The sequence below is a fragment of the Haliotis asinina genome, chromosome 6 (assembly GCF_037392515.1).
Source record: "Haliotis asinina isolate JCU_RB_2024 chromosome 6, JCU_Hal_asi_v2, whole genome shotgun sequence".
NCBI lineage: Eukaryota > Metazoa > Mollusca > Gastropoda > Lepetellida > Haliotidae > Haliotis > Haliotis asinina.
In genome coordinates, this window is record NC_090285.1 from 64,859,454 (window position 1) to 64,887,135 (window position 27,682).

The following is a 27,682-nucleotide window of genomic DNA, read 5'->3' on the forward strand; positions in this document are numbered from 1 at the left end:
AGAGCTATTTCACTCTTGAAAACTCAGAAAAAAGGTCAGCTTGGTCTCCGTTCTTCTACGGGTATTCAAATATTGATTCCGGAACAAAGAGAGTCCATCAACGCACTAAAATGAAAAAGAAACTAGTTCAAAAGCATATAAATTTACGATTTATAGGAAATTAGGAGAGAAAAATCTACGTTTTCTTTATCAATATTGGAGCCAGTTTTCATATGACCGCTTTCGTGCTGTTGGAGATGTGGAGCCAAAAATATGACAACATATGGTTGTCCTTATTGAGTGTAGTACAGTTATAGCCGCCAGAGAATCGATCGATGAAATGAAATAAATATATTTATATATTTAAATAAATATATTCATATTTGTTACACACGCACACATGCACGTGCGAAAGCGCGCACCATACACTGTATCACAAGGATCAGGTAAAATCTGCAGATTGAAACAGACTATAGTCTCTCAGAACTGTTGATCTGGTGCCGATGTTTATGGCAGGTGAAAATACCTAAAGATAAACTTGTGTGATCCCCGTGATAGACGAGTCGGAGTCGCCGTGTGAGAATATCGATGACCCCTGTCCAGCTCCACTCGGACGCTCTCACGGCTACAATTACATAAGGAACGTATGCCTGTAACTACCAACGTTACGCAAGGCGTCGACTACAGCATTGCTGCCGGCTATTGGCGACACAATGACGACTTTATGTCATCCATCTATTGTCCTTGTCATTCGTAATATTCATAAATTTACCGATCTTAGGTGTCTCAGGCTCATGTGTTTGAGGCAAAATGCGACTCAGATGATTGACCCCTCTGTTCAGGTTATGCATGACTGTTTATCAATTCCTCTTTATCATCTGTTCTCAAAATGATTATAATTTCGAACATATTATCCTACATTTAACATTTGATCACTTTCTAAATGGCATTTGTATTCACATTACCTACAAAATTTGTATTTTTTGTTTAACCCCACATAGTAATATCTCATCCATAAACCGGCTGTTATATTTTATATGCTCAGATCAAGTGTCAGCGTCTTCATCATATGTTGTTTATGTGTGTTTCACTATGGTAGAAGACAATAACATGCCAGCACGGTACCTTGTTGGTACCATCAATCTTTGTGGCAAAGTGAAAGCCCAAATGCATAGCTGAAGTCTCTATCTTGAGGCAGGCACTTGTGTACATGTACTTAGTTGCTATGAAAACCTATTTTGAAACAGAAAAGAAAACGAAAATAAAACAAATAAACCAAAAAAACAAAACCAACAAAAAACAACAACAAACAACAACAAAAAGCAAAAAAGAAAAACACAAAACGAGAATGTTGATTTCATAACCAGGGCCAAAATACCAATAAGCTTTATATATTATGCATTATTTAATTCATAACGTGCTTTGTGGCCATATTCTTTACCAAGCATTCATGATAATGAGTAGGTATAGTCTTACGTCGCCTTTAGCAGTGTTCCAGCAACGTCACGACGGGGACACCAGAAACAGGCTTCACACATTGTACCCACGTCTGGAGTCGAACCCGGGTCTTCACTAACCACTAGGCTACCACATCAACTCGCACAAGTTTATGCATAAACCATGATTGCCATGTGCGTCCCGTCGCCAACGTAATTCACAACGAACAATCTTCTAATGTTCTCTGTTATCAGTTTCCTTTATTATTTATATTTCAAGTGAGCAATCGAAATGATGTTCCAGTTCTCGTGACATTTAAAATGTCGCACGATGTTTTGTACACTTCATAAAAGGTCAATAAAACCGTTCTAGATACTTTCAAACGTACCTTGTGATCACGTGAGGAACAATGGATGTAAAATAAAAAGATGAATATATGGCTGACTTTATTTTTGAAATGTCAGGGACGCACATATTCTTTCACCATTTTTCGACAAAATCCCATAAAATACAACAGGTGGGATTTTTTTTATGATTTTGGTATGACTCGCCAAGGGAATCGATGATATATGTCGAAGACCTTCTGGCGAATGCCTGAACGTCATGTTGGTTCAGTGGGTGTTTGCAAGGACCGTGCATTCCATTATTGCTGTAGCTTTCGCAGTGGACAACTTTACATCAAATACGAACAACGTACGTCTCGAGATAACATGGCTCTGATAGCAGCTGATTCAGACTGGTCCTGACCACCTGTAACGAAGACTGGAAGAGATATAGTGTCCTTAATATGGGAGTGATTCAGTCAGGTTCTAGCACCAGCACTGAAGAAGACTGGAAGAGTTATAGTGTCCTTGGTATGGGAGTGATTCAGTCAGGTTCTTGCACTAGCACTGAAGAAGACTGAAAGAGTTACAGTGTCCTTGGTATGGGAGTGATTCAGTCAGGTTCTTGCACCAGCACTAAAGGAGACTGGAAGAGTTATAGTGTCCTTGGTATGGGAGTGATTCAGTCAGGTTCTTGCACCAGCACTAAAGAAGACTGGAAGAGTTATAGTGTCCTTGGTATGGGAGTGATTCAGTCAGGTTCTAGCACCAGCACTGAAGAAGACTGGAAGAGTTATAGTGTCCTTGATATGGGAGTGATTCAGTCAGGTTCTAGCACCAGCACTGAAGAAGACTGGAAGAGTTATAGTGTCCTTGGTATGGGAGTGATTCAGTCAGGTTCTAGCACCAGCACTGAAGAAGACTGGAAGAGTTATAGTGTCCTTGATATGGGAGTGATTCAGTCAGGTTCTTGCACCAGCACTAAAGAAAACCATAAGGTCGTAGTGTACTTGATAAGGGATGACGAGCAGTGATTCAGTCAGGTTCTTTCACCTCCACTAAAGAAAACCATAGGGTCATAGTTTCTTTGATATGGGATGCGAGCTGCTGATTCTGACATGTTGTTTCACCACTTCTGAGGAAGACTAGAAGGTTTCCTTGACCTAGGATGGAGAGGACTATGTAGTCGTCGTGGGACATCTTCACGAAATGCAAGACAATTATTGGTGCTACACTCTGTGGGCAATTACGGGATGACATTAACACTAAGCAGCGAAAGGGTGTTCTCTTCCATCGGCCATGACATTGTTTCACATTGTGCCTTCGGTATAATTCCTTCAACGCCTCTTTATTCTCCTTGCACAAAACCATCTTAGCGCTACAACAATCGTAAGCCTTTGTCAAATTATGGGAGTTAACATTACACTCGCGCTAAAGTCGCTTTGTGCATGCGAACCTTGAGCTTGTTCCATCTGTTTCCGAACGTGAAGGAAGCTTTAGCAAGTTCATATTTCGACGATGTGACATCAGCAGTGGTGAACGTTTGGGGCAACAAAGAGAATACTTCCCGGAGTCTATGATAATGTCCCTCAAGCATCGTTGGAAAACGTGTTTCAATGTGGAAGTAGATTTTGTTGAAAAATCTATCATTATAATTTCTTTGGAACTCGTTAGTCAGAATATACTCGAACCCAAAGATATTCCCAAAGTAGTGTCTTTCACAATGAAGCCCTGTCGAAAAACTGACGGTGTCATCGTGCATCTTTGTGACCTCCTGGATGTGTTGTACAGGATAAATACTTAACATAGTTTGGAATTAAATTCATAACGTATGAGTGACATCAAATATTTGCCACTGCAGTTTCTCAACCCCATACAAAGGATTAACTTAGAAAAGCAGCGCTCACACCGACGTAATGATAAATCCTTTGATTGTCGTCATGGACGAAAGATTAGTCCGTCCGTCAACCTGTCGAATTTGGCCGATGACTGAAGGAGATGGGATAGCTGCTCGTCCAAATGGACACGTGGTCGATTTGTCAACAATAAGAGAAGCTTGGTCAGAGTCCTTCCCGTCCGAATACCCTCGTGAAATGAAAGTGCCACCGCTTCTCTAAGCATCTTGGTACCCGATTTAAGAACTTATAAGTCATGACATAGCCTGGACTATGCTTTTACATACAGATTTTATAACCATACGTGGACATATACTATAATCTGTCACTCTCTGCAATTAAGAAACTGGAACACCGCGTACCAAATAATCATACCATGGCTTCTGGCGGACTGAAATGGGCAGCCTCGGTTAGCTATGAATGAAATATTGGGGTAATAAACCATATCATAATTCCGTCTTAAGTATTTTGACACGAAGTCTGTGTAACACCCTCGGACTTGTACAAACATGGGTACAAGTGGTACACTGGTGTGGTGTTTCTCGCAGCCTGCATGTGATCTTCATTCCCCTGCATTGTCAAGTACCTCCATGATTCAGATATATCTGGCGATACTAGTAGATATTAACATGTACTGCAAAGAATTGAGACACCTTGTGAAAAACGAAACGTGGAGAGGACGATTTTACGGCCGCTTTAACCACATCACGTAAGACTGCATGTTGTCAGCTCCTTTGTAGACACAATGCATCCTTTTTGTTTCATATACGGGACAAAAATAGTTACGTATATATACATATAAGGTTTGAAATTTTGAATAATGTATTTATTTATTGGCACACTGATAAAATATCAGTCATTAAAAAACAATATCCTGAACTTATTTTCTCCAGAAAATATTACGCTTACCAATGCATCGCACATATGACGCCGACCTATAGAAGGTGTCTAAATGATGGTACGTCTCCTTATTGTTTACAAACAGTTTATATCCATTACAACTCGTCAGGGACCTGGATGTGGGCAATGCATAATCATGATAAAGTGTATAACAATCTTATTTTTTCCAGTAACAATATCATTTCTGTAACACCCCATTTCTGCAACAACCATTGAACAATCGATTTATGAAGATGGTCTAACCCAGCAGTTACATAACGTCATATTATGACAGGTGTCGGATGAGGCGGTTGATCGCTAGAATTACTCCCCCTTGCAGGAACAATACAAAGTTGTACATTTTAGGGAGCATTTTATTTACTTCGTTGATGGAACCAAACTTCTGAACAGGTTTAAGATTTGTAGAACCTGGCATATCATTTGCTGATTAAATATTTAAACCGATTAAATAGCCACTGAAACAGAAGCAGTTATTAGTTTTATTGGTCTTTATTCAAAACAAGCAATTACTAGTAACCATTATCAGTTTGAGTGTAGAGTTTCAGTAATGAATCTAGAAATGATATGGATATTAGGTCGATTTTACACCAGCTTGACCACCGATGAATGGCAGGTGCCAGGACACGTTCACCGCCCATTTCCAGTTTATTGTCACATCAATTTTCCCTTTGCACCAGATGAAAGTATTTTTCATGATAATCAAGATTGGGTGTTCTTAGCACTGATGTTCTATATTTGACATAGGGGAGCATCCTTAAACTAGCTAAACTACTCCCATTAGCTGCTTCCATTCGAAAAGCATCCGACTAGCAGCATAAACACTTCAAACCTCAGGTGATGTGATCAGTAAAGATAAATTTTGCAATGGAACCTACACCATTTATATTTCTTCAAAGTTCTAGTAAAGTCAGGAACTGCCTAATAAACCACAAGTGTCATTATCCAAAACCAGAGTACACAGCCATTAGTATCAAAAAGGATGTTAGTTCCTATTTAATGAAGGAACCATTTCCTATTACTGGAAGTGACATGATCCACAAAATATTCCCATTTCCTATTACTGGAAGTGACATGATCCACAAAATATTCTCATTTCCTATTGCTGGAAGTGACATGATCCACAAAATATTCTCATTTCCTATTACTGGAAGTGACATGATCCACAAAATATTCCCATTTCCTATTACTGGAAGTGACATGATCCACAAAATATTCCCATTTCCTATTACCGGAAGTGACATGATCCACAAAATATTCCCATTTCCTATTACCGGAAGTGACATGATCCACAAAATATTCCCATTTCCTATTACTGGAAGTGACATGATCCACAAAATATTCCCATTTCCTATTACCGGAAGTGACATGATCCACAAAATATTCCCATTTCCTATTACCGGAAGTGACATGATCCACAAAATATTCCCATTTCCTATTACTGGAAGTGACATGATCCACAAAATATTCCCATTTCCTATTACTGGAAGTGACATGATCCACAAAATATTCCCATTTACTATCATTTAAGAATCAGGTGGTAGATGATATCCCTATATCCTCTGAAAGTATATCATGTGATCTCAGTCACTAGACTGGCTAGTCTGAGAACTTACTGGAAATATAATTGTTTGATCGGTTGATTTCCGCGAACTTCGATGTGCTGACGAAAGGGGTGTCATCCCGTTTGTGAGAACTCCCAGTTATGAGACACATTAATTAATGGTTCAGTGCATATAGGGGGTGCTGCCACCATCCCTACCATGAAAGTGGGAACAGTCCTGTTGCTGAAGAGTACCCACAGGAGGAATAGTTCATTAATGAGGAAGACTGAAGCTGAAGACTTTGTTGAAGAGCATTTATTGTTTTCAATGAAGAACATTAACGGATACAGAAATATGTAATATATTATCAAGTGTATGGTCGACGGTACTTGCTGTCATATAATGGTGATCGAAAAGAACAAAGGGTTGACAAATACATTTGTATAAATTATGAAAGTTACTCCAGTCAGATTTTATCATTTACGGTGAATTAGGTAGATACCCCATCAGTATATCCGTAAATGTAAGAATTATATCAAACTGGACCAAATATTATGTTGTAGCGACAAATTAAATACCATGTTTTATAGTGGTTTATCTAGCCTCATGTAAGAATGTCGAGTTTTGATTGGTCCACGTGACTCTGATAAAATACCATGTACAATGTGTATTCTTCAAAGTCCCACTGTTATCACGTGTCAAGCATAGCGTATCATTTGAATTTTTTAGGAACTTATTTGTTACATTTACCTTATTACTATAGACTCTGGTTAACTTAATTTAGAATTTCAAACCATAGGTTTCCTACTGAAACAGGACGTTGTTACGGAACTGAAAGGTGTAACAGATATACATCATCCGTCTGCGATGTACTCCACATTATATTATACCGCCCAGCACTAAATGTCCCCAGACACCACTTTCATTCTTAATAACTGTAAAGTTACAAATTTTATCAAAACTGGACTTTGTTCAATGTTTTGATGTGATTTTATGGAATAAAATGGCTGTTGCTGGTAAGTCTCACGACTGGGAATTCTCACAATTGGGAAGTCTCACAAATGGGAGTAGACCGACGATAGGAGGTACGGGAAGGGAGAAAGATAGACACAGGATATAAGTTGGTTGATATTTTATTCAGAAAAGTCGTATTTTGTTTTGTTTATATATATATATTTCTTGATAATGACAAAAAATGGTTACCCAAGACGGCTTGCTGGTCGGTCCCTCAGCAGGAAATGTACAACATTTATACATGCATTTAGATTACAATCATTTTGTATGGATAGCATTCAACAAGTGTATAAAGAAAGTGTTTTGTTTTTCATATAAATCGAATAAATATTCTAAAGTTTCTGTTTCAATATTGCAGAGGGTACAGACATTATTATCATTGATACCAATCTTAAGTAGAAATGTCTTAATTTAACTATTCGATGAATCAGTTTACACTGAAAATTCCTGACTCTATTTCAGAAATTCAGCACGCGAAAATTTAGTTTAAACCGACCGTGTCATTTTTAAGCGCATCAAACGACTTGCAATAATTCACCATTGTTCGAAACAATGCCCTTCATGGCATATATCACACCTTTTATTAACCACGAGACAACGGCAACACGTTAACGACAAAAGGTACAGAATGAAGACGTAGCTGGCTAAATCATCAACACTTTCATTATTTTTAGAATGGATACATGCACAGCATGAAACAACATTTTTCAAAAAATGTTTTTAATATATTTTTGCGTGTAGCATTTTATTTTTTTCCACTTGAAAGCAGAATAGATTAATGTCACCCGAAAGGTGATAATGTCTCAAATGCTTAACATACAACAACCCTTTTGAAGGCAGTGATTTCATTATCCATCTGCTTTTCATTTACTTACAGAAAGATACAACATCCATCATTCTTAAGCCACCCTTACAGTAGTCGTATATCAACATTTTTCTTTAAATTTTATCGCTCTTCCCGCCCCAAATAAACGTAAAAAGTATGTTATTTAAGCGTTGGAAACAAATAAACAAACCTGAAGGTGGATTAGTGAGGTCGATAATCACGTGTGTATGAAGGGGTATAAATTGAGTTTCAATTATCGTTTATCTACTCATCAAAGTTAGGAATTTATTTGACCACCAGAATAATATTTTTTTCTAATTCTTTAAAACTGCGGTTCGAATTTAACGTGATCATTTCTTTTAAATGATTAAATGTTGAAAGAATTATTCCCCAGGATATTGAATGGCTCTTTGAACAGGCGAAGAGGTGTATGTGTTTTATCACTGTATAGATTTAGTCCAGAGACTATAACAAATGTTGTAATGATATGAATTAGGCATTACAGCACTCGTTCAGATCCATCTGAAGTGAAATTCATATCGTCTGTGTTTTGGAAGATGAGATATTTCATATCTTTTATGGTAATATCACTGATGGTCTTATTAGATTTGACTGCAATAGCCAATATCTGGATACAAGTAGCAAGAGATATGAAAAACGCTGCTGGATCTCCTCGACGGCATCCGTAAAGAAAAGGAGTTTGACAAAGAACCCGGTAAAACTGTAGCACTACAGCTATTACGCTGAAAGAGTTTTTTAATCCAATTTCGAAGTATAGGACCAAAGTTAAATACTTGAAGAACCTTGTTAATAAAGTCCCAACTGTTTGTTTGATTAGAAAAGGAAAAACGGGGATGTCCCGATCATACAACACACAAAATCTTGAGCAGACAGCGAGTGCACCAGACTGTATCAAAGGCGAAGTCGATATACGCAGTTGTATCCTACCTTCATGTAAAATTCGTAAAATTTCATTGGTCAATAACTTTAACACGATTTCCGTGTCACTCTTCTCAGAAATGTAGTAAGTGGGAAAAAAAATATTACTCGTTGCCACGGCAACCACCAAACTCTCCGCCGAGAATCTGTAGCGCCAACAATGATATGACCTCATAATGTGATGCATGCTGTGCCCAGAGTTCGAACACCGTTCGATCAGCTGTTTTTTAGTTCCCTGTCTAGACATTTATTTCACTATCACTGCTTTATTTCAACTATTTTATAATATAAACAAACATACTTAACCATTTGTATGGTGATTATTTTTTAAGGAGTTGCATGCATATACAATGTCAATGAACCCCGCCCCCAACGAGGCGCCGTTCTGCTATTTACGCCAAGTTCATGATATCAGTAGACAAAACTACATGTATTGCTTAGTATCCGATTATGGTTAACATGCCCACAGGGGGAAGAAAACATGTGTCCAATGTGCATTTTCATGAATCGTGTGCTCCGTGCAGTACTTTCAAAGACAACAGTATTATGATGTGCATGTTTGGGGCTGCTCTGGTTATACGGAAACATTCGGGAATATTTCGTTCACAGTCGGTAAGTTTACGGATAAATGCGGGGATCAACGATTACGCTGAGGGCTATTCCCGAAGCTGCCCTTTGGCGACTATCTGTCACACTACTTGCAAAGATGAGCTCAGGTGGCAGAGACGCAAGTGACAACAAGGTGATTGGCTCGTGGAAGTCGTCAATAAATGAGAAAGGAGAGTATGTCCGGAAACAATCTGTTTTCAGGAAGACTGTTACAGGTGAGAAACAAAATGCAGGTTGCGCCTAGACTTGCTTCGGCGTCGTTCATGTTTAAGTCATTTGACTACAATATGTGATGTTCATCTATGCCAGATTATTTCATGGACATGCTGGCCGGACATCCACCCATCCTAATACACAACACCTGTAGCTGACGTTAGTCTAGGTGATATTCAACGGAATGGAAGTACTTATAACTGATGTTCATTGCATAACATCTGTCGCAACAATGATATGTCAGGTAACAATGACATGTCGAGGTGTGTGTGTGTGCGTGCGTGCGTGCGTGCATGGTTTTCACTGAGGAGGAAAACACTGTGTTCTGTTTGCTTACTCAAAAGCTGTTTGTTAATTCTGCTTTAAAAACACAACTTTATAAAAACAAAAACCGTACAGTTGAATTGTAAACTATTGGAAGTTATTATTTACATTCAGATAACAAATATTCCCATTTTGGTTATAGTTTGGAAGTGTCCATGCAAACATGCAATGGCTCTCACCTGAGTTAACTCATCCATAAGCATACCTGTATGTATTTAATTCTAAGCATGTAATGTGATAGAATAGCAATATGATGGCTGTCATGATATTTTATTAACACAGAGGAATTGACCGAAATACTCTTAATTATGACCATTTAATATACATTAAACTTATAAACAATGGATAAGTAACAAGCCAGCAGTTCCTGATGAATATATTTAAGGTTGGCTGATAAGTCACCAATACAGTAAGTGTTGTGCTGAAAAGCAAGTCTTGCAAGGGATGAGTCAGCGCATTTTCAGCTAGGTGTTATCTGGAGCGCATCAAGTGAACCACGTGTAGGGCACGTCAAGGAAACATTGTGCCAGGACCAGCCAAGCATTAAACAGATCCCAGCTACAGTAATTGTGTGCTGTGACTATGACAACAGTTTTGTAAACGCTTTTCTGATATAAATGAAAGTGGCGTACTGGTTGTCACACCCCTCCCTCACACCCCTAGCATACACCACCTTATCTAACATACATCACTCCCCACCCTCACACCCCTGGCATACATCACCACACCCTAACATACATCACCCTCCCCTATCATACATCACCCCCACCCTTACACCCCTACCATACACACACACATCACACCCACCCTCATACCCCTAGGATACACCAGCCAACTCTATCATACATCACACCCACTATCACACCCCTAGCATACATCACCCTGCTGTAACATACATCACCCTACTGTAATATACATCACCCTGCTGTAACATACATCACCCTGCTGTAACCTACACCTTCACACCCTTAGCATATCACTACTACCTAACATACATCACCCTGCCCTAACATACATCACCACAACCCTAACCACCCTTGGCATGCACCACCCAACCCTAACCACTCTTGGCAGATATCACCCCACCCTAACCACCTCTAACATACATCACCCCACCCTAACCACCCCTGCACACATCACCCTGCCCTAACATACATCACCCTGCCGTAACATACATCACCCCACCCTAACCACCCCTGCACACATCACCCTGCCAACATACATCACTCTGCCGTAACATACATCACCCCCACCCAAACTATCCCTGCACACATCACCCTGCCCTGACATACATCACCCTGCCGTAACATACATCACCCCCACCCAAACTATCCCTGCACACATCACCCTGCCGTAACATACATCACCCTGCCGTAACATACATCACCCCCACCCAAACTATCCCTGCACACATCACCCTGCCGTAGCATACATCACCCCCACCCAAACTATCCCTGCACACATCACCCTGCCGTAACATACATCACCCTGCCGTAACATACATCACCCCCACCCAAACTATCCCTGCACACATCACCCTGCCCTAACATACATCACCCTGCCGTAACATACATCACCACCACCCAAACTATCCCTGCACACATCACCCTGCCGTACATACATCACCCTGCCGTAACATACATCACCACCACCGAAACTATCCCTGCACACATCACCCTGCCGTAACATACATCACCCTGCCGTAACATACATCACCCCCACCCAAACTATCCCTGGCATACATCATTCCATCCCTAATCATTCCTAGCACATGTTACCCCACCTTTACCACCCCTGACATTCAACACCCTAAGCTAACAACCCCTAACATACATTGCACCACCCTAACCGGCCCTAACATACATCATCCTGCCCTAACCACCAGTGGCATACATCACTGGCACCATTATCAATCCCTGGCATATAACACCCCATCCTAGCCACCCCTGGCCTTCATCACTCCCACCCTAACCACCGCTAACATACATCACCCTACCTTTACCACCCCTGACATACACCAGCCTAAGCTAACAAGCCATAACATTCATTACACCACCCTAACCACCACTAACACACATCACCCCACCCTAACCACCCCAAGCATATATCACAACACCCTAACCACCACTAACATACATCACCCTGCCCTAACCACCACTAACATACATCATCCCACCCTAACCACCCCAAGCATATATCACAACACCCTAACCACCACTAACATACATCACCCTGCCCTAACCACCCCAAGCATATATCACAACACCCTACCCACCACTAATATACATCACCCTGCCCTAACCACCACTAACATACATCATCCCACCCTAACCACCCCAAGCATATATCACAACACCCTAACCACCACTAACATACATCACCCCGCCCTAACCACCCCAAGCATATATCACAACACCCTACCCACCACTAATATACATCACCCTACCTTTACCACCCCTGACATACACCACCCTAAGCTAATAAGCCCTAACATTCATTACACCACCATAACCACCACCAACATACATCATATAGCCCTAACCACCCCAAGCATATATCACAACACCCTAACCACCACTAACATACATCACCCCGCCCTAACCACCACTAACATACATCATCCCACCCTAACCATCCCAAGCATATATCACAACACCCTAACCACCACTAACATACATCACCCTGCCCTAACCACCACTGACATACATCATCCCACCCTAACCACCCCAAGCATATATCACAACACCCTAACCACCACTAACATACATCACCCCGCCCTAACCACCCCAAGCATATATCACAACACCCTAACCACCACTAATATACATCACCCTACCTTTACCACCCCTGACATACACCACCCTAAGCTAATAAGCCCTAACATTCATTACACCACCATAACCACCACCAACATACATCATATAGCCCTAACCATCCCAAGCATATATCACCCCATCCTAACCACTCCAGGCCTTCATCACTCCTACCCTAACCTCCCCTAACATACATCACCCCGCCCTAACCACCCCAAGCATATATCACAACACCCTAACATTCATCAACCCGCCCTAACCACCCCAAGCATATATCACAACACCCTAACCACCACTAACATACATCACAGCACCCTAACCACCAAAAGCACATATCACAACACCTTAACCACCACTAACATACATCATCCTACCTTTACCACCCCTGACATACACCATCCTAAGCTAACAAGCATTACACCACCCTAACCACCACTAACATACATCACCCCGCCCTAACCACCACTAACATACATCATCCCACCCTAACCATCCCAAGCATATATCACAACACCCTAACCACCACTAACATACATCACCCTGCCCTAACCACCACTGACATACATCATCCCACCCTAACCACCCCAAGCATATATCACAACACCCTAACCACCACTAACATACATCACCCCGCCCTAACCACCCCAAGCATATATCACAACACCCTAACCACCACTAATATACATCACCCTACCTTTACCACCCCTGACATACACCACCCTAAGCTAATAAGCCCTAACATTCATTACACCACCATAACCACCACCAACATACATCATATAGCCCTAACCATCCCAAGCATATATCACCCCATCCTAACCACTCCAGGCCTTCATCACTCCTACCCTAACCTCCCCTAACATACATCACCCCGCCCTAACCACCCCAAGCATATATCACAACACCCTAACATTCATCAACCCGCCCTAACCACCCCAAGCATATATCACAACACCCTAACCACCACTAACATACATCACAGCACCCTAACCACCAAAAGCACATATCACAACACCTTAACCACCACTAACATACATCATCCTACCTTTACCACCCCTGACATACACCATCCTAAGCTAACAAGCATTACACCACCCTAACCACCACTAGCATACATCATCCCACCCTAACCACCCCAACCACCCCAACCACCCCAACCACCCCAAGCATATATCACAACACCCTAACCACCACTAACATACATCACAGCACCCTAACCACCAAAAGCACATATCACAACACCTTAACCACCACTAACATACATCATCCTACCTTTACCACCCCTGACATACACCATCCTAAGCTAACAAGCATTACACCACCCTAACCACCACTAGCATACATCATCCCACCCTAACCACCCCAAGCATATATCACAACACCCTAACTACCCCGAACATACATCACCCCGCCCTAACCATCCCATGCATATGTCACAACACCCTAAATCTTGACCAGACAGAATTCAAATGATACATGAGTGTTTGAAATCAATTGAAAAATATCATTCAAGGTTAAGCTCACAATACAAATGTTTTCCCATCGGGATTGGAACCTGAGATGTCAGATCTGCAGGCAGAAGCTCTACCACATGGCCACCAGGCTGTCAAAGGTGGCAGGGTTAAAATATCTACTCGTAATTACTGTCACTACAAGATCATCTACAATGTAATTACCTATCACTGATGGTATATGTGTTAGAGAAAATACTCCTCCTTGTTTTTGGTACACAATGTAAAACCATTGGGGTCGGGAAATCCCTCCCCTTCCGGTTTTACATTGTCTACCAAAACCTTGGAGGCGTGTTTTCTCCTATACATGACACCTCATACAAGCTTTTTTGATTTCATCTTACTTGTACTAGCCTTACCACACCACCCCAAGTCTTACCTGTCGAACTGGAGAATGTAGTGATAAGAACTCTAGATGGTCACTACTTTCAGCTGATGGATCAAGTGGATTTAAGGCAGAGTCCAACCGCTACCACCTGTACGTGTCCCTTGCATGTCCATGGGCCCACCGCACCCTAATATTTCGTACACTCAAGGGGCTGGAAGATGCCATCTCTTACTCCGTTGTGGATTGGTTTCTAGGAGATGGTGGTTGGAAATTCACTGATGAGGTTTGGCGATGAAATGTTTTCAAATTCTGCAAAATTTGAGTGTTTCTGTGTTGTTAGTGTTTGTTCTGTCCAGATTTAGTCCCAAATTCACATGGATTCATAAAACTTGCGAGAAGCTGTTACTTATTGTGATGTTCATTATTGTTACCTGCTTACCGTGGTTGTCTCCCCATGGTGTACTTTATGAATGTAGATAACGATAATTCCATTAAAGTGTTCTTTCACAAAAACATGTCCTAGCAAACACAAACACAACTGCCTTTGATTATGCTCAATATATGTTGAAAGACAGACATTTTGCTCATTCATTGATTTACTAGAAAACATAGTAATACAATACTACAATATATTGTAAACAGACCCTCTGTCCATAGCTATTTTATTGGTAAACATTACACTGGCATTGTAAAAGTATATTCCCAGTGCATTAAGTGCCTATACAGAACACCCAGTGAGATAGATGGAAAATAGTTATTTAACATGTCCCATGGCATTCAATTGACATGTTAAAATCTCATAAAATTCACAATAAAAATGAAGAGCACCTGGTTAGGACGGACATGATTATTACTTAAACTGAAACCCAATTAGAAATTACTGCTTTCATGCATCCAGTAGACACTGGCTCCAACATCGTCATAACCATGTCTCATGACAACAGCTCTATCATGTGTTTGTTTACAGAAGCCAGGATGTACACTTGACACGCTGAACGGAGCCAGTTACCTGAGGGAAATCTACTTGAAGGCTGATCCAGGTAGTGTAGATTTTAGGTCATTTTTGTAATTGATATGGTTTACAAACTGGCATGGAAAGTTACTTTTACTAAATCCTCAGGGATCAGTTCAAATTACTTAAGTTGTTTGGGTCTCTTTATCTAAAACTGTCAGTAAATGAGGTGAAAATTCTGTTTCAAATTGTCAAACTCATTTTAAAATTTTGTCCTGAGAAATTGGGGCCTGGTGTCAATAAGACTGAACTTGACAAGAGAGTAAAGGCAAAATGGGTAAAGGCAAATTTTAGACAACTATCATGAAAGAAGCATTCCTAAAATGCCTATGTACTAATACAAGGCAACACTTTTCTTGCAATGCCAGTTTGATAATAATCATCCAATATGCACTGTGACTTTTATATCAGAGATCTTGTGAGGCCTTAGATTTGTGATATAGCATTTATATAGCATTGTCAATACAAAGAAAAAGATAGGGACTGCCTCAAAGAAGAGTTTGATAGCTTTCGTTTTTGCTTTTGTTTTTAATTCACACATTTTTTCAAGGTACAGGTCACTTGTTACATGTTGTAATCGACAAAACAGTTGGTAACAATTGCATGGTCTTAATATTTCCAAGAGAGTATGCAGGGCTGAATTCAAAGATTGCTGTCCAACTTGCACCAGGTGCAGCCTATGACAAGAACAGAGCTGCACCAGCCAAATTTCAAAACTCGAGTTTGATAGCTTTGATAATAGCATCTTTAGAATGACAGTCATAGTCCATACATGTTGATCTTGTAAGACAATTCATGCTGAAAATACTTTCAACCATTCCCTTCTAAGGATATTTCGGACCTCATAACTGTTTCCAAGCTTGCAATGCGGGACCTTGACCGGATCCCAACAGTGATTCTCCTGCAGCTACTAGATCAGCTGCTTCCTGTTGAAACAGAGATTGTCAACATGAGCCAGGAATCTGGAATACTTTCTTCTCACTTGAAACATGCAGTTGTGAGACCTCCCATTCAAAAGCCTGACTTGGATCGCATTGACCATAAGAACTTCAGATCTGTGTCCAACGTTTGCTTCTTATCCAAGCTACTTGAAAGAGCTGTTAACAGCAGGCTAAAGGTCCATCTGTCTGTCAGTGCTATCCTTGTCAAGTTCCAGTCTGCATACCACCAACATTACAGCACTGAAACTGCTCTGATACATGACTTCAGTGACCTGCCATCTGCACTGGATTTTGTGGCTTTATGGTCTCCCTTGTCATGCTCGATCTGTCAGCAGCATTTCATACCATCGACCATGAAGTTCTCCTAAGCTGTCTTTGGGTTGAATCTGGCATCCCGTGGTAACTGCCACAGGGGATTTTCATCCTACTTGATTTTTTATTGTAGACAAGCAATTATCATCGGTAATGAAAAATAACATTTTGTCCACCAGCACTGTAGCGTTCCACAAGGATGTGTTTTAGGTCTGATACACTTCATGCTGTATACAGTTAATCTGGCTAACATCATCCAACGCTTCATTCATGCTGTATACAGTTAATCTGGCTAACATCATCCAACGCTTCCTTCATGCTGTATACAGTTAATCTGGCTAACATCATCCAGCGCTTCAAGCTTCTTCACCATCCATTTGCTGATGATACACAGATGATGGACAAATTCAAACTCAAGAACCTTCAGGAGTCTTTTCACCACATAGCTCATTGTACAGCAACAAATGAGCCATGGATGACAGTAAATGAGCTGAAACAGAATGGAGGAAGAACAGAGGTGATGCTGATCGGCACTAAGCAACAGTTGACCAGTAGAAGAACAATCCATCATGAGAGCAGATACGGAAACAGTGACAGCCTTAAAGATGTGGGAGCATATCTGGACTCATACCTTTCCATGGAGAAACTGTTTACCCATATCAGTCAAAACTGTTACTATCATCTCCAGTCCATCAACAACACTGGACACTTAATAACTGCAGAAGCAGCAAAGGTACTCATCCATGGTCAAATAACATCACAACTAGACTACTGCAACTGTTTGCTTCAGGGCATCAGTGGAAAGCTGCTATCTAAGCTACAGGTGTTGCAAAATTTTGCCGCACTGGTCTTCACACGAACATCAAGACGTGCATATGACACCAGTGCTCAGGGACCTCCACTGGTTGCCAGTGAAAGCTAGAATAGAGTTCAAGCTTTTCTTTATCACCTACCTATGCCTCCATAACATCAGTCCTGGCTATCTATCTGTACTCATGACTCCCTACATTCCAGTACGTAAGTGATGACAATCTCCTCCAAGTTCCTAATCCTCTGGAACTCACTTCCACCACAGTTAGAACTGTTTCCAACCTTTGAGAATTTCAAATCAAGAATGAAGACCCACATGTTCTCCAAGTATCATAGTGACTTTTAAATCCAGTGATCACTTCCAGACATTTGTCTTTACACAACCCCCTTGCGTCTTGAGTAGGCTTATATGTCTGGATTGTGCACATTATAAATGCAGATTTATTATTATGTATTAATGAAAGATTTTGTTCATATCTTCAGTAATTGCTTTAATATGGAATTAGGGCCCAGATAGACTAAGTGTTGTAACTATCAGACTATATTTACTCTTGCCACATGATCACCAATCTTGTTCTCTAGTCAGATGCGACCACTGTTCTGATTTTACCAACTCCATATGTGAAAGCAGAAATGCTAATGTAGCCAGTGCTTTCAGAATACTCAGGGAGAATTACAGTACCTGTTTTGTGGGACAAACAGTCAAAGACAATCGTCAACAATGAGTCCAGCGAGATTATCAGAATGTTCAACACAGAGTTCAATGCATTCTGTAAGACGCCTGAACAGCGGGAGCTGAACTTCTACCCAACTGAACTGCAGACAGCCATTAATGAAATCAACGAATGGGTGTACCCGTGAGTGAAACGTTTTTCTTTCTAACATGGTTACACTGACGAAGTTGGAGGCACTTGTGTCAAATGGTCTGAAATACTGCAAGTAGCTATGGGGAGTTGTGTTCCTTTATTCAGCTAACTATGAACCACTTTATAGAGAGATTTTTGCAGCTATAAATTGAGGAGAATAATTTGTTTACAGCAATGCAAAAAGCACTATTTCATTCTAAAATAGACTAGGAAGACAATATTGAACAATAAATAATTTTTGGAAATATACTTAACATGGTAAAAGATATTGGTTGGGGGTGTGATTACACCACCTCTAAGAATCATGACATGAAAATGGCTAATCCAGACACCAAACATTTAGCCACGTTGACCCTGATTAGAATCAAGTCTTTGACACAAACCAAGCAGACACCGGAAGTACTTTTTACTAGAAAAGCTTGTTAACTAACATCACACTTGAACAATGTGTTTTCCATGGGAGCATGGTGTATAAATGTGAAAAATTTACATGTTCAAAGCTGTCTAATTTTGAATTACCAATTCCTGTTTATTTAATTGTCCTGTTTCTTAATTAGTGCATTATTTCATCCACAAATATAGTGATAACATTCCGTGAATGAGATGAAATTTTTAGCTGCAAACACTTTGCTCTTGACAACGATAATATGTGCAGTGGAAATTTCAACTGAAGACAAGCAGGTTCTCCAGCCAGTGGAAACTACCCTTTGATGTGGGCATGTGAACACTGTGTATTGGTTGACTTCTAGTGCATATGACTGGTTCCTGATTTGAATTAAGGAAACAATTACAAAGTGTGTCACTGTCTGTATTATTTTGGTGGTTATTTGTGTTGCATAGTTAATGTAATTAAAATGTGCAGGAAAGCAAATGTGCAGGCAAACCATTACTGATCTTCCTGTTGTTGATTTGCTCATCTGTGTTCTAATCACCTTGACCCTGTACTTAATCTAGTTACATAAACTTTGATCCATATAGTGTGAACATGTGATATTAAGTGTGTGATTAATTCATGAAATTTGAATTTCTAAAAGTGGAATTATATACTCACTTACATTATAATTGGCTAAGTTAAAAATAAAAGTTGATGAGACAAGGAAGTCATTGAACAAACTATAGTAATGAAGTCATTCTTAAACTGCTAGGAAGAGTCCACTGAATAATAGGGGAGAGAAGTTTGAAGATTTTAATGTGTTCAAGGATTCGTCCAAGTTTGGAAGAAACCATTAGACAAGGTATTTCAGGTATGGATGCAGATGTAGGTTAAGTGCCCTGTCAGAGAGATGTCACCGAGTTCTCAAGTGATGGCCTTTAAACAGGATATAAGGAACAGTCCACATAGTTGGCCATTATCCTGCCAGGATATGATGAAAGTGGACTATTCCGTGTTACAGGCATCCTACTGGCCACTTCTCTTCTGAATTGTTTACATCTCCTGAGAGAAATAGCTTTCTCATTGTCTGTGATTATTTGGACTAATCAAGCAAATGTTTAATGTGAAGCAGAGCCATTAGATTTTATTAATTTTTTTGGGTGTGTATTCAGTAGTAGTGTTGTTGTTTCTTGCTTGGGGTCTTTCACATCGTACAACTAGTTGTATACATTTGTTTTGCATGTAAAATATTTTATGGTGTGAACATGCATATCAGACCAACTTCTGATGTATGAAACTTGTTAAGTGTGAGTTGTACCCAGGGGTTAAAAAATCCCATTGCCTGATGCCCAGGACAAGTCAGTTTTCATTTCGGGCAATCAAATAATGGTATCTCCATGGACTACTAGATAATTTCCGCTTACAGTTTCAAACTGCAAACAAACATCGATTTCATTTCATATCTGCTCAAAATGTAGTTATTAAATTTCACAATGACAATAAAGTATGGTTATCTTTCTTGGCTATTTATCACTTTACGATAAATAGTCCAGTAAACATTACCATCAAATACCATGTTGATTTATTCGTTCATAATGTCATCATCATGATTATAACATAAAAATCAGGGTAAGTGGAAAGTTAGTCAGGACATGTTACTTTCTTAATGTCACTGCAGGTGGCTTTTAAAAATATACATTTGAACACCTGCCTCTCAGGACACCCTATGTTTATTGACAAATCATGTGTTTGTAGACAATATGAACAAAATGTTGAGATTCATGATATTTACATTAACATTACTTTCATTATCCATGAGACCCGTGAAGGTCCCAGGGTAGAATAGGCCTTCAGCAACCCATGCTTGCCACAAAAGGCGACTATGCTTGTCGTAAGAGGCGACTTATGGGATCAGGTGGTCAGGCTCGCTGACTTGGTTGACATGTCATCGGTTCCCAACTGCGCAGATCGATGCTCATGTTGCTGATCACTGGATTGTGTGGTCCAGACTATTTTATTTACAGACCACTGCCATATATCTGGAATATTGCTGAGTGCGGCGTAAAACTAAACTCACTCACTCACTCATTCATTATCCATGCACATGTACAGACCTTTGATAACTTTATACATTTTTCACAACAACTATTCATTACTGGCATCAACATCGACACTCCCTTTTTGCTGCGTGAACTGAAAAACTGAAATGACGGACTATGTGATTGTAATGACATTTACTTCCTTTGATCCCATCCCTGAATGAAAATACTGTGAATTTAGGAACAAAAAAGCTTGAAAACACTGGTCACAAAATCTAGCAGCGCTTCAATTACCTGGCTTGTTTACTGCATTACAGCATCAATTCATGTTTAGCTGCTGGGATTTTATTGGTAATTTCTTACTAATACATAGAAGATGGAGCATGTTGTTTTGCATAATGCAGTTTACAGTCAAATCTTAATTTGCTTACTATATTAAGTAGAATTATTTTGGAATATCCATTTGGAATATCCCCATCTATATGAGGGGGAATCAAAAAGTCCTAATTAACACCAAGACGTTTTCAGGGTAGAAACTTTATTTTGATTTCTTGTCCTTAAGACTTCTCAACATATTCACCATCCAGATTGACACATTTCTCCCTACATTTCTTGACCTTGTGCAGACCGCTTAATAACCCCCCTAATTTCATGGAAAACCAACACTCAGTCTCATCAATGACCTTACTGATGTCATGGAAATGGAGTCCACAGCTTGGCTTGTCGTTTTCCATCTTACAACAGTATTATAAGGTGGGCTGTCTTCACCGTAAACTGATTTCAGCTCCTCTTGACTCTGTCAGGCAGTGCAACCCGTCAATTGCAAAAAATTGATAATGCTGCATGACTCAATCTTCTGCAAGCATCAGGTTACTCAAGTTTAGGATCTACTACCAGAAGATAGAAAGTGAAGTAAGTAGTTTCTGGTCCTTTAAATAGATAAGGAGTACTGATGTTACCTTATAATTTGCAACATAATTTCTCAATAAATTCATGGAGATAATAAGAATTTTTTGGTATCCCCTTGTAACTCTATAAATAGTTTGGGAATATTATAGAAAATTCAACAGTTGTTCAAAATATGTAGGAATTACACGTTACAACCCTGTAGGAACCAGTTAAATGAACAAGTGAGTGTCCGCTTGAGTCTCTGAGTGAGTGATATGGAGTTTCTGCTGCTTTTAGCGTTATTCCAGCAATATCACAGTGGGGGACACCAGAAATGGGCTTCACACTTTGTACCCTAGTGGGCACTTGTGGGTCATGAGTGTGATGAGTGAACACTTTAACCACTAGGCTACCCCACCGCCTGTCATGTAAATGAACCACATGTGACCATCGTAATGTCACTTACAGTTGTGAATATTAATGGAAACAGGTGAGTGCTAAATAAACATATCAACAAGTCCCAAGGGGAATAATGGTAATGCATATACAGTGAGACTCCAGATATCCGGACCACAAAGATCCGGAATCCTCACCTTCTGTTCCTTTCTCCTAAAAAACAATATCTTACGCTATAAAAGTGACTGTCTATAATGAATATTTGGTCTTTGCATGTGGACGGTAAATTTCACAAACAAACCCACTAAATCAACACAAAATTGACTCACTTATCCATACGAAGCTTTCATCTGCTACTGACCATGTGAAGTGAAGCATGAGTGTCCATGACATGAGACAAGGTCTGTTAATCCGGAGTAATGATCAATCGGCAGGGTATTGGTGGTGATGAGTAGGCCTATATGACACTTGAGTGAACAAACATGCTGTTTTGGAGGTGATTTTAACCAATAAGTCTATGCTCCAAACCGTATCAACAACAAAGGCTGGAGGACAAAAATCAAGATATCCAGATATTCAGTTATCTGGATGATTTATGCAAACCTGAATGTGTCCGGATATTGGGGGTCTCACTGCATGCAGATACCAGTGTCACTGTCATGACCTCTGACCTATTCGATGTTGCAGACAGATCAACAATGGAGTCTACCGCTGTGGATTTGCCCGTAGTCAGGGGGCATATGACAATACCATCAATGAAGTCTTCCAGGGACTAGACCGTGTAAGAATGGACACGTTGAGCTTTAAAGAAGTACACAGGCCATTCCAATTTAATTATTTGTTTTACACCTTCAGATATTCAAAGTTATCACAGGTCCATAGCAACCTGTACAAGCATTCAGTGTGTTGTTTGGGGATGGTCTGTAAATGCATGGAATTAGGTTTTCATCATGTATGGAGTTAGTTATCATAGGAGATAACAAAATCAGTAAACCTGATGTTATTATATTTTTTAAAACATAATTCTACCGAATGAATATTTCATAAATGTAAAACAACATTAAACACTTTAAGAATAATCTTTCGTTAGACTTATCATGGATGATCGTAAAACTTATTCTCTAACATGGATGGTTGTAAGACTTATTCTGTAACATGGGTGATCATAAGACTTATTCTGTAACATGGATGATCGTAAGACTTATTCTGTAACATGATATACTTTGTGTCAGGCTGAAGAGATTCTCAGCAAACAGCGCTACTTGACAGGGAGTCAGGTCACAGAGGCAGACATCAGGCTGTTCACAAGCCTTGTTAGGTTTGACAATGTCTACCACACACATTTCAAGGTAAAGATATACCTTCACAGCAAGACAAAATAAATATGTTAAGAGGTGAATAGCTTCTATCATTATACTTCATAGTGATAGCAAATCTGTGAACTGATCATGAGGTTATCTTTTACACTTGTGATGTCATTTGTGACATATTTCAGCCATAATTCATAAGACCAAGTGCAGCAGTTATGTAAACTGTTTTTTTCTGTCATTTTTGTAATTGTAAGATGCTTTGGCTTGCATGGCATAATCGAACAATGGATATGTCGAGTGGATACGGTTTTGTGCTGCCTTTAACAGTATTCCAGCAATATCATGGAAGGGGACACCAGAAATGTGCTTAGCACATTGTACCCATGTGGAGAATCGAACCCAAGTCTTTGGCATGACAAGCCACATTTTTACCACTAGGCTACCCCTCCACCCCACCGAACAATGGATATAGGCACTATTGAAAAGAGAAATATTTGTGGCAGGAATTTTTTATTACGTAACCATTACCATAGAATGTTGATTTGGTACAAAAATTATTCATCTTCATTTCATATTATATTCATACAGTCACACTACATCATTGTATGTTGCAACTTACTGTCAGTACTGTTTTTTAACATTGATTAGAATCAAATGATTGTGATGAAATTATGTTATGTTATATTATGTTATGAAAGTCAGTAAGAGATTTTCCATGGGCTTGAAAATATTTTCCTAAAAGGTAAACATTCATTCCAGTTTGGAGCCTCTGAAAATCACAGTATCCACAAATACAAGGACAAATGACGAAATGACTACTTCACTCATTGTTTTCCATTTTAATGAGTAACACTTCATCAGACTCGTTATTTGTATTGTGAAAGTAGTTCTGTATTCTCATTGGCTGACCCGATGTGTTTCTAAGGTTATCACCAAGCACCATGACTATTTCCAAAAGCTAAGGCTAGGAAAATTTTACTGTCCTGACTAGTATTTTATAATTCATCAGTTTTCAAAGACATAAATTATCTTCATTGCTTATGTTATCTCTGCTCGGGTTCTTGTACATCTGCATTGCTTATGTTATTTCTGATGGGAGCTTGTGTGGAGACAAGTTGTTAATGAGAAACAGCATCCTAAAATTTTTCAGCAAAACAATTCCTTGTTAGAGTGTAACTTTTGTAGGAGGAAAGCCTAATTATTTTTTAAAACAATTTCTGGGACCATACATTTGTTTCATTTTTTTAAAAAACAAAACAAAATTGACTCACGCATGCAGATGTGTGTACATAAGTTGAAACCCTCCAAAACAAACACTTTGTTTCAGTGTAACCGACGTCAGATTGTGAACTACCCAAACCTGTGGGGATACACCCGAGACCTGTACCAGCTCCCAGGGGTGGCAGCCACTGTCAACATGGAGCATATCATGAAGCACTACTATGTAAGTACATCTTAGTGTGTACAAGTAAAATACACGTATAGGATGATTGTGGAACATAAATGTAAGTTGCTACATAGGACGCACCTGTAGGATACCAGTAGTGCACAGCATTAAGTTGCAGCATAGGATGCACCTGTAACATACCTTTTGTGTGCACCTGAAGTTGCAAATGTGATGCACCTGTAAGATACTTATAGTGCACACCTTAAGTTCCAAAATGGGACACACATGTAGGATACCTGTAGTGCATACCCGTGAGATACCTGTGGTGCACACATGTAAGTTACAACATGGGATGTACCTGTTGGATATAGTGCAGGTCTGTAAGTGTCATCATTACATTAAAACATGGTAATGTTAACAAATTCTGACATCCATGAAAATAGGTTGGTCTTGTTTTGAGCTCTACAATAAAAAAGAATCGCAAAAATGTGCAAATATGTTCAAGTGTACAAGGTGTCTGTGTAACCATAGTTACAGCAAGTAGGGTCAAGTTTCTGACATTTTTTTTTTCGTTCAGGGAAGCCACAAGACTTTCAACCCCTTTGGCATTGTTCCTGTTGGTCCTCGTCCAGACTTCACAGCCCCCCATGACAGAGCCAGACTATCAGCTTAGGTTGTCAGATGTTCAAGGGAGCACAACACAATTCTGATGTTTGACAGTCACTATATTCAGACTGGTTTCACACAGACAATCAGTCTAGGATTCTCAGGTGTTCCACAAAGGCATTACTGCACCGTATTAGTCAACAATCCAGGAACAGATTTTGAAGTCACTTAATGGCATTTAGTACTGATAGACGCTTCTTTCTCATTAAAAGGAACATAATATTTTGGAGTATATTCATACTTGGATACACCATATATTCATATATATTCATATGTGTTAATAATTTGCCGTGACAAAAGTTACATGAAATCCCCCCAGAACCAGCAAAATATAACACAGACAAGTCTGAAACCTAAAGTCAAACCTAAAGTAATGGGTCACAAATATGTCACAAATATGATATCAATTCACCTATGTCTTGGCTTGAGAGTGAGAAACAGTTCTACTAAATTATTCACAAGTGATCTTGGATGTAGGTCACGCTTGACGAAGAGGCAGACAGATGTAGGTAGGTTGAATGGTGACACAACACACACTTGTATTAGTCCATGTGTAAGTCTCTGTGAGTACGTCAACACAACCAGTCTTATATATACACAGTCACTGATTCTTGAGCATTCTAGCGAAGTATGGAACCTTTACAATAAGCCTCGTGTTTAGATACAGTTAAAATACACCAAATGGAGGCAACTCTAAAGTGCTACCTTAAAGGTGTGTCGCTAAATACTAACTGTTACAGTGATACGAAATGTGGCCAATAATAACTCACTCAAAACTCTAAACATTGTGACCCAATAATTACAAATTACAGAAAATACACTTTTGTGACTTAACAACATAAGTTGGCTGGATATATAAACCCAAGGGAAACTGGTACTGGTCACCATGAACGAGATTGAGTTTAGGTTTACAAGACACTCAGCAATATTCCAGCTGTACTGCAGTGATTGGTAATACTTATGGAGGCCAGAGTAAACTGAAATCTTTCATGGGACAGATTTTGTTCAGGTTGTTGAAATTGTAAATGTCATGTTAAAAAATAGGAAAATGGTATCCTGAATAAAAGGATTTTTCACATCTAGTTGACAAGATTATTTGTGATTCTTCTTACAAACTACTTGGTGCATCAGTTTGAGACAGTAATGTGTATCATTCAGATAGGACGGAGACTTGTTGATTCAGGTTTTAAAAGAAACGATTTTCCAAATATAAAACCCTGTTCTTGTACTCATATTGGATATTTTTCAAAGTGAAAATCGTTGCACTGGTTCAATGAATAGAGATATAATGGACGAAACAAGTTAGGGATATTGGTGTTTTTATAATTGGTATTTTATCAGTGTGTCAATGAATGGATAGATCATTATTTACTATTTCAAAATTTGCATGATATGACTGAGAAATGTATAATGACTGAGAAGTCTAAGTAAAGGACATGTGATTGTGCTTTCCTTCAGGTGTAGATGCCACTACACTTACAAAACTGGATGCACTAATAACAGTATAACAGCATGGACTGAATTGTAGTTTGATTTGAACATTATAGTCCAAGTTTGTTTTCATGATACAGAAATCAGAATGCTTGTCTAAGTCCTTGCCTTTTCCATGCATTTACAACTTCCAGAAAGGTTTATTCCAGTTCTTAATTAGAAACATTTCTCATACTTCCATCGAGCAGACCTTTGTTGTTGTTGGTCAACAGATCAGTAAAAGGTTCCAAAATTACTTAACTGTTGGGACATATCCTGATTGATTATAATACTTGCTACAAACTTTTAGTACTGTCAAAACGAATTCACCAGACAGGTTGCCCCCCCCACCCCCCCCCACCCCCACCCCCTGCTGTGCCCTATGAAAATATAGTCAATTTTGTTGTGGTCACTGAAAGTGAAAGTGTTGCATTTCAATCCCTTGTGACTCATGTGATATTTTAGCAGGTCATACTTCATCCATATCATTGCCAACCTATCTAAAAATAATACATTTCAGTATAGGCAATAATTCCATTCCTTCTGAGAAAATTTCACAC

At 39.5% G+C, this 27,682-nt stretch overlaps 1 protein-coding gene across 1 annotated transcript; it reads left to right on the forward strand.

Moving 5' to 3' along the window:
• Positions 1-9,267: 9,267 nt before the first annotated feature.
• LOC137287303 (glutathionyl-hydroquinone reductase YqjG-like) lies at positions 9,268-26,734 on the forward strand. Its single transcript, XM_067819540.1, has 8 exons — positions 9,268-9,678; positions 14,757-14,935; positions 15,620-15,692; positions 18,386-18,584; positions 22,977-23,070; positions 23,522-23,638; positions 24,927-25,043; positions 25,564-26,734. Exons 1-8 carry the CDS (start codon positions 9,483-9,485, stop codon positions 25,657-25,659), a joined length of 1,071 nt encoding a protein of 356 aa, XP_067675641.1. The 5' UTR covers positions 9,268-9,482; the 3' UTR covers positions 25,660-26,734.
• The last annotated feature ends 948 nt before the right edge of the window (positions 26,735-27,682 follow it).